Source organism: Silurus meridionalis, chromosome 25 (assembly GCF_014805685.1).
Source record: "Silurus meridionalis isolate SWU-2019-XX chromosome 25, ASM1480568v1, whole genome shotgun sequence".
Lineage (NCBI taxonomy): Eukaryota > Metazoa > Chordata > Actinopteri > Siluriformes > Siluridae > Silurus > Silurus meridionalis.
This window is the reverse complement of record NC_060908.1, coordinates 1,490,151-1,499,503: the sequence shown is the minus strand read 5'-3', so window position 1 is coordinate 1,499,503 and position 9,353 is coordinate 1,490,151. Positions and strand designations below refer to the sequence as shown.

Sequence of the window (9,353 nt, the reverse complement as noted above, 5' to 3'; positions counted from 1 at the left end):
TGCTGACTTTGAAAACTATAAACAACCATGTCATGGGTCATTAGAAAATCAATAAAGAAATGTTTTTGAAAGAACGTTAATCCGTGCAATCAAGTTAACAGCAAAAGAGGTTACACCACAGGAACATTTCTACATTTGATGCATCTAGAACATGGTGTGTTGTTTGAGAGTTCTTGTTCTGAATGGTTCCCAGGTAAACAAACTGAAGTAGATTCCTCAAGGAACTTTGTAGTTCATTAGTCTTCCACCACTCTCATTGGTACTACAATAATCTGAATGATCTTTGCGTTAGAAGGATGTTTTTGTGTGGTGAAACTGAGGTGTGGACTTCAGGTTCTTCAGGAGACCAAACAGAACATGGTTCTTTTGTGAAAGGTTCTTTCAAGCATCCAGCTGTATTTTTATATTTATTTCTTATATCTCTCTGAACTCTTTTTACATCCCTCCCTCGTTCAGCTTTCTCATTATGAGCAGTTTGTTTGATCTTCTAAACATCTCTGAACGTCTTATAGCTCCCACCATGTTCTCCACTTTTCTCTCCATGTACTCATTCTAGCTGTTATTTTTCCGCCTCATATTCCTCATTTATAATGGTTATTTTGCGATTCTGCGTGTTCCTCGCGTCGCCTGCTTCCTGCTGAAACATCACATTCGTGGACGAGATGAGCCTCTTCCTCACAGATCCGAATGCAAATTTAATATCGCCTTCTTCCTTCTGTCCGACGTGAGCAACCTCAGCCTGTATTTATTGCCCTGCAGAACGGGGATTTGTTTGTTTGACTAATTTTCTGCAAAAGTCAATTTTTTTTCCCAGACATGCAAATGGGACACGGCAATTTAGAACAAACAAATTCATTCTTCTGCTATTTTTTTCTCTTTTTTTTGCTTATGATAAACACCTTATTTTTGCTGTTTTAAACCCTTTCAGGCTCATTTAAATATCTCAGGGAGCCATGTGTGACTTCTTAAACCTGTTTAATCAAAAAAATAAAGAAATAAAGAAATAAAAACAGCAAACAAGTAAAAAAAAAAAGCAATTGAGGAAAGTCTCAGAGTGGCAGCGTTGCTGTATTTTATCATGTTTAAACCATAAACTGTGCATAGATCCATAGTGTAAACTGTTGTGATTCGATTTTCCTGATTTTCTTTATTTTTGATTTTGATCATTAAGCATATTTTAATATTAAACAAAGATAACATGAATATATACAACATTCAGTTTTTTAATGATGATTTCATTTATTAAGGGGAAAAACAAACCTGCCTGACCCTATGTGAAAAGATTAAATCCCACTCCCTTCGCTAGCCTTTATATCTAGTGTTTTTCAACAGGGTCTGCACATTTTCCACTGCTATATATACACACACACCAAACTAAATTATAAACGCAACACTTTTGTTTTTGCCCCCATTTTTCATGAACTGAAGATCTAAGACTTTTTTCTATGTACACAAAGACCTATTTCTCTCAAATATTGTTCACAAATCTGTGTCACTCTGTGTTTATTGTGGCAGAATGAGACACACCTGTGCAATAATCATGCAGTCTAATCAGCATCTCGATCTGCCACACCTGTGAGGTGGATGAGGAGAAGGAGAAGTGCTCACTAACACAGATTTAGACAGATTTGTGAACAATATTTGAGAGAAATAGGTCTTTTGTGTACATAGAAAAAAGTCTTAGATCTTTAAATTCAGCTCATGAAAAATGGGGGCAAAAACAAAAGTGTTGCGTTTATAATTTAGTTTGGTGTATAAATTATGGGGCTGCCATTCAATTCAAATATTTATTCACAATTGATTGCATGATCGCCATGAGTTAATTGTGATTAATCGCAACTTAATTGCACATTTTTATCTGTTCTAAATGTAAATTTAATGTTTATAATACTCTAATTAACATTTGCAAATTATTTGTGTAAAATGTTTTAAAGCGTATTTTCCCATAGGAAATAATGTAAACTCAGATAATCTGTTCCACACACCCAAAATATCCATGTATTAATCATTTTTAATGGTATTTTATGTACAATTTATTGTTCCCAATGTATCTGAAACAAATAACAATGATTAGTACACAATATAAAGTAAAAAATAAAACACAGTAGCCTGCACTTTACCTTTAAAAAGAGTCGTGTCTGGCGTGAGGGAGACGAGAGGGAGGAGAGGAGGAGAGGTGGAGGAGGAAGAAGGAGGACAGGAGGGTTATTGCTTGGAAGGAGAATCTCCTTACATGACAACACACATGGACACAATACTATAGTAAACAGTATATTTGTGCGAATGCTGCCTGTACGACGGATACACACCAAATAAGGACAAATATGCAGGAAGCTGATCGGAGCTCCCATTGTTTGAGCAACAAAAGAGAAAGAACCATCGTCTCAGTTGAGCACGAGCTGTTCACGTGTTGTTAACGTTAAAGTTACATTTAAATAAAAATTTTTGCTCGGCCTGCGAAGCATTTGTAAAGCACGTTACTCGCGATCCAAGGATCCGCTGTGCATAAATCATCAGGACACCGAACAGAACTTTTGCTATGTTTCCACACGGACAGTTTTAACTGCCGAATGTGTGCATCATGCCGGATTTTGGTGCTTGATTTGAGACTTGCCGCATCAGTAAAACAAATGTTTAGTGATTAAAAATAACTTGATGAAAAACGTGATTGGATAATTCCGGAAAAAGTTACAAAGCCTTATTTAAGACTTTGGGACTCCAGTGAACCACAGTGAGAGCTATTATCCACAAATAAAGAAAACTTGCAACAGTGGTCAACCTTCCCTGGAGTAGTTGGTCTACCAAAATGAATCCTAAAGTGCAACAATGACTCATCCTGGAGCTCATAAAAAGACCTAGAATAAAATCTAAAGAACTGCAGCCTTCACTTGCTTCAGTTAGGGTTAGTATTCATACTTCACCAATACGAAAGAGACATCTAAAACCTATTATTCATAAATATGTTAAAGAGTCCTATACAATCTTTTCTTTTTAAACATGTCCAATATGGACACATGATGATGAGACAATTACAATGATAAATATAGTGGTTGGTTTGGGACAAGTCAGGGGTAGAATGATGATGATGATGATGATGATGATGATGATGATGATGATGATGAGGTTGCTCAAGCTAGACTGATCCTAATGGGCTGTTTGGGATTGTGGCCTGCAGTATATAGCATGTGGTCTGGGAAAATACTCAATAGACTGTTACTGAGACAACTGCGAGAGATTTAATGATCTCTATAAAACGAGTAAAGTACTTGGATTGGGACACGTCCACAACACATTGACAGAAAGATGTTTGTAATGGTGTTTACGTGGTTTATGCATGTCGGTTTTGCTTTTAGACAGGTCCATAATTGACTGATGATGAGACCTCACAGTGAATATGATGGGTTTATTTGGAACACAACTATTGTAGCATGATTAAGAATGTTTTTGTGGCTTAAATTGTAAATAAAGTGTGTGATCTATACTTGTGATTGTGTTTATGTGGCCTACAAGGTGTGTAAAGTGTGTGGATTGGGACACAGTTAACTGATGATGAGACACACGGTGTTGTTATATGGCCTATATCGTGAATATGGTGTGGTTTGGGACACATCCACAATAGACTGATTATAGTGCCATGTTCAGGATGGGGTTTTATTGGCCTATATTGTAAACTGAGTGTGTGGTTTGGGACACACCCACAGTAGACTGATTCAGGATGGTTGTTTATGTCACTGCACCAACACATAATGACGAGCAAACCCATGTAGGGGACAAAATCGTTCCCTCGGATCCGGAGTCTCATTTTTTTTAGTGGAGAACAGTAAAAAATAGCAACATTTTCAACACTAAACCAGACTCTGTAAATCTCACAAGGCTTCAATTATCGTCTATTTCCGAACCTGTAGACGTGCCTGAAACGATCAGCACTTGGATAAGTGTTAGGAGACAGATTACAGCAAAAATGTGAACTGGCTGGAGGTCCATGAGGACCGAGAGCAATTTTCTCCACCTCCGCTCCATAACAGTCCAGTGGACTTTGGCTTTTCTTCCATTTTCCACGCTCAGGTGCTCTTTTCTCAGCCCTCAGGTCATTTCTTCTGTAGTTTTCATCAAAGGGATGTGTCAGTAATCCATCATCATTCTCCCACTGTGGCGGACGAGTCCCTTTAGTTCAGTGTCTGCTCAAGGTTTAAGGTTCACATGGGACCCAAGAGGCTCAGTCTGAAGACATACAAGCTACAGAAATAAAAACATGACACTACTATAGACAGATACTAAACATGACTCTCACACAATACACATGCAAAAAAGTCAGCTATGGAATTATCAGTACCCTTATTAACCACAAATATTGTTGTTATAATTCAATGAAAAACATTCAAATTTGTAGCACCTTCTAGAACCACAAAGAAAATAACATTTTCTCCTCAACCATCGTTTTGCCTTTTATTCCTTTTATTTTTATACATTGTTACTTCATTTGGATTTTGCATGATTTTAATAATGTATTATTATTATTATTATTATTATTATTATTATTATTATTAATAATAATAATTGTTATTATTATTGTTGTTGTTGTGAATTTCATTAATGAACAAATTAATTAAAGAATTAAATAATTGTACTATAATTATAATAATAAATACTTCTTTTCATGGTAAAGGATAAACCTTCTCAAGAAAGATTTTATAAAATTTCCAGTATTAAAAAAATTGAAAAGTATTAATTTAGGGTGTTAAAAAAAAAGAAAGTAAACAATTTAATTTATATATAAAACAAAAATGTGCAATTAAGTTGCAAATTAATCACAATTACCTCATGACAATAACCACAATTAAATATTTTTTTACTGATTGACAGCGCTTATATTCATATATACACATACATATACACATCTAAACATACACAAACACACATACACACACTCACACACAGTGCTGTAAAAAGGTATTTGCTCATTCCTGATTAAATTTTTTTTCATATATAATATATAATATTTATAATAAAAGAAATAAAATATAATACAAGGAATACAAACATTCCTGGCAGAAAAACTATGAGTAGTTAAAAATAATGACTTTATTTATTTATTTATTTATTTATTTGTCTATTACTGAATTTATTATAAAACCTGTCATAATATTGACTCTATTTAAATGTTTTTGACTCTATTTAAACCATCTGTGTGCATTTCCTTACAATAAAGGTTGGTGTGCAATTATTTTTATGGGTGCCAATATTTATGGATGTTGTATGGAGATTTGTATATTTTATTTCTTTGCATTGATCTAAAGATTTTGCACATATAAAGTAATATTTAAAAAAGTATAACAGTAATAATTAATTAGCAATAAAAAGTAATATAAATAGATCCTGTAGAAAGCCACACTCAGTGTGTAGCATATCAGCTAGCAATATTGCTAAATGCACATTGCCTTAAAAGGGACTTCCTGTGAAATTGGATAGCATTTTCCTGCTAGCTAGCACACTTTATCTAGACTGTATTGCTGGACAGTAATGTTTGATTTAGTGCTTGTATAGAAGCTAACTGACTAGCAAAGCTAGCTAGCTACTGTAAATGCCTGTCAGTGTCTTAGCTAACTAAGACCACCTATGGAAATTTGTCATGGTGTGATGTCCTGAAGTTTTCTATTCCTTTTTAACACTTTGAAACTTTAAGTCGGTACTTGCAATTCAACTTTCTTGAAGCCCATAACATTTTACTTATATCAATTTATAGTTACAGTGATTTGGAGCTACACTTCTGTCAAAGCTGCCGCTGAAATATTGTTGGTGGAGGTTAGAGGCTTCTCGAGTGAGTGGATAACACCAAACACAAACTCGCCCAAGCCGAGGGTGATCAATACGGCTGCGGGTGTTTTATGGGAAATTGGATAGCAGTGGTTCAGAGCGGAGACTCATTACACAGAGTCACTGCAGAAGCGCTTAGTGATTAGTTTAGAGCACCGCTGTGGACGAGAAATCACTGAGATCCTGTAATGGCTGCTGGAGGTCAGGGTTAAATGTTTGTCTATAGCATGTGCGATTTTCTCATTATAACTTCTCCGCTAATCCAACAGCCAGGCCGCTCCGTCCGTCGCCGTGGTCACACCCGTGCTACAGCACAACTTCTCCAGAAAAGTGCACTTATACATTAGCATTCATCTCGCATGAAAATGAAAAGTATTTGTAGGCTGATAAAAAAAAAAATTGCCTTTTTCATTTTCCATTTTCATTTTTTTTCCTTCTTCTTTATTTGCTTTATTAGGTTTTATATTTTATTTGGATTCCCTGCCCTTTACACATCCACCATGAGAAATAGATTTACTGCACTGCAAAACAACAACAAATCGGTAGTGTTAGACTTAAAAAATCTATTATGAAGTCATGATCCTTTAATTAAAAAAAAACAACTAAAAATATAAAAAATATTGAATGCAATAAACATAAATATATTTTTATTTGTTTATTTGAACCATTAGTGGCTTTGTTTGTGTAATTCCTTTAGTTGAAGTGGTGTTTCGCATTATTTATTGAATTTTGTCGGACAGACACGCAGACTGACTGACAAACAGTGGAGAAATGGCTAAATGGATGGATGGACAGACAGAAAGACAGGCAGGCAGGCAGGCAGGCAGGCAGGCAGGCAGGTAGGTAGGTAGGTAGGTAGGTAGGTAGGTAGGTAGGTAGGTAGGTAGGTAGATAGATAGATAGATAGATAGATAGATAGATAGATAGATAGATAGATAGATAGATAGATAGATAGATAGATAGATGGAAGAATGGATGGATGGATGGATGATGGATGGATGGATGGATGGATGGATGGATGGATGGATGGATGGATGGATGACGGCTGGCTGGCTGGCTGGCTGGCTGGCTGGCTGGCTGGATGGATGGGTGGATGGATGACGGATGGCTGGCTGGCTGGCTGGCTGGCTGGCTGGATGGATGGATGGATGGATGGAAAATGTACACTAAAGTAATAAACCCTATTAATGTAATGAAACAGAGACAGATCCAGTGTGTACAGATGGAGTGTTACAGATCCAGTGTGTACAGATGGAGTGTTACAGATCCAGTGATGTGGTTGTGCAGTACAGTGTTTGAGGTGAGTTAAAGTGACTGCAGTGCACTCATTATTAGTGTTTCAGCAGAAGGATAAATGGCATTAAATTTTTTCTAAATGGAGCCACTAAATGAAGGCCATGCAGCTACACTATGCCCTGTGTGTTTGAATTATGCGTCACTCATCAGTGGCGTCACTGTAGTGCAAAAGAACAACAGGAATCTGTGAAAGTTGCGCTTTATGCACTTTATTTCAGACTAACAAGGTTGAACATGAAACGCTTCTAGTTATACCAGGAGTCCATGATGCGCCTCATGCTCATGAACCTCATGCCACTCGTTCCCATCATGTGTCTGTAGTTCCGGTACTGTCCGGGTCCAAAGTACCACATCCTGCCTTTGTAGTTAGGATACTCGTACATGAGCCAGTGGCCGTCCATCACGTGGCAGGACATGCAGCCTTGAGACCACTTATACCGATCCATGAAGGAGTCACAGTCATCAGACATCTCCATCATCTGACCCATGAAGTACTCCCTGGGGTAGATCCTCATCCTGTAGGGACCGCTATACTGTTCCAACAAAGTAACACACACACATGTTAACTGGCAAAAAGAATAAATGTTTTGTTTATGTTTTATTTATAAATAAGTATTGGGACACATGACTTTTCCAGCCATATGTGATTTTATGCCACAGGACGTCTTTGGATGTAGCATGAAATTTTCACTTCTCTTTAACTAGGAGGCTAAAAACTGTTTCAGCATGACAATGTCCCAAATCTCCACAAAATCAGGGGAAACATCTTCCCAGAATAACGGAGGCTTTTATAACTGTAAATGGGGAATAGAATGTTTATGTAAAAGCATAGTATTTTTTTTTCTTGTTTCATGCTAAACGAGATAATCCCAAAAAATAGATAATAAATAAATGAACTAAATGAAATTAACTGTAAATATGTTGTGAATAGACAGTGTATTATTATTATTGAGCAAATTCGAGAAGTTTCCGAGGTAATACCTATCTAGATTTATACCACAGTACTTTTGAATTCCGGACTGTAATTGGGCAGCTTGATATATAAATGCTCTTGTTCAGAGGCGTCGTCACAGTAACAGCTGGTTCTCACGGATTTGCATGTAAATGGAGTAAAATTGTTGATATGGTTTTGTACGTTTTCTGTAAGGACATATTTTGTGCAACATTTATGAAAAGAGCGTCAGAGGTTTGTAACTTTTCAGGATACTTTTTCTAGCTGCTCAAAAAGTGAGAGAAAACAGGAAGTCTAACATAAATACTGTGGTGTAAGAGGAAATAGAAACTGAGAGGAGCTTTAAAGGTACCATGGGGATTCCGCGGCACGAGCGGATCCAACCGTTCATTCCCCACATGCCGATGTAGTCATTGTACTCCCCCTTCCTGAGGAAATACTGGTTGCCCATAAAGTTGGGTCGATCGTACACCATCCAGCACCCGCTCTCCACTCGGCATGAGTAACAGCGGTTCAGGTAGGAGGACATGTTGGGGCAGTCGCCGCTGCACTCCCAGGAACGCCCCATGAAGTTCCTGTTCTCATAGAAGATGATCTGTTTAGGGGAAAAACAATTCATATGCTATTAAAGCAGTATTAATGGTCAGGTAGCTCGGACCCAAAGTTTACAACTCCTCACCTTCCCTGTACTCATTCTGGCGTCTTTCTGTTGTGTCGTATCCGTGACTCGTTCGGTGGTCATTCGCCTCATTTAACCCCCTCGTATTTATACCTCACCCTCACCAAAAAGCCCTGTGCCTCCTTTTGTTTAAACTCCTGAGCCAGCAGCATGGATCTGTAGGGCTTTCTGTACCATACAAACACTTCAGAATGGGGCGCACGCTCACCATGATGCAGTACAATACGAACGTGTGTGTGTGTGTGTGTGTGTGTGTGTGTGTGTGTGTGTGTGTGTGTGTGTGCGGTTAAAACATTCTTTATGCTCTTTACATCTCATAGGCACTTTATAAACCGTGCTGCCGATTCTATACGTCTTTGTTGCACCGAACAAGGTGGACTGAAATGCTCTCAGACTCGCTCTTAGATAATATACCGATCCTGTGAAACGTGTGCTGAAATACTTTTCTATGTCACTTGTAAAATCTCTCCGATTTCTTTTTTGTGATGCAGTTCATCCCAAAACAGTTTAGTAGGATAAAGTTGTGGCGACTGGGCAGGTCGTTCCATGATTGATGACACTCCAGATGTCTGTTTGCTCTCTAAATAACACTTACAGAACTCGAAGATACGC

General features: G+C 37.5%; 1 protein-coding gene across 1 annotated transcript; it reads right to left on the bottom strand.

Moving 5' to 3' along the window:
• Positions 1-7,355: 7,355 nt before the first annotated feature.
• Positions 7,356-8,756, bottom strand: LOC124379459 (gamma-crystallin M2-like). Its single transcript, XM_046839825.1, has 3 exons — positions 8,742-8,756; positions 8,415-8,657; positions 7,356-7,643 (listed from the first exon to the last, which is right to left on the bottom strand). The coding sequence occupies exons 1-3, from the start codon at positions 8,754-8,756 to the stop codon at positions 7,356-7,358; spliced, it is 546 nt and encodes a 181-aa protein (XP_046695781.1).
• Between the last annotated feature and the right edge of the window lie 597 nt (positions 8,757-9,353).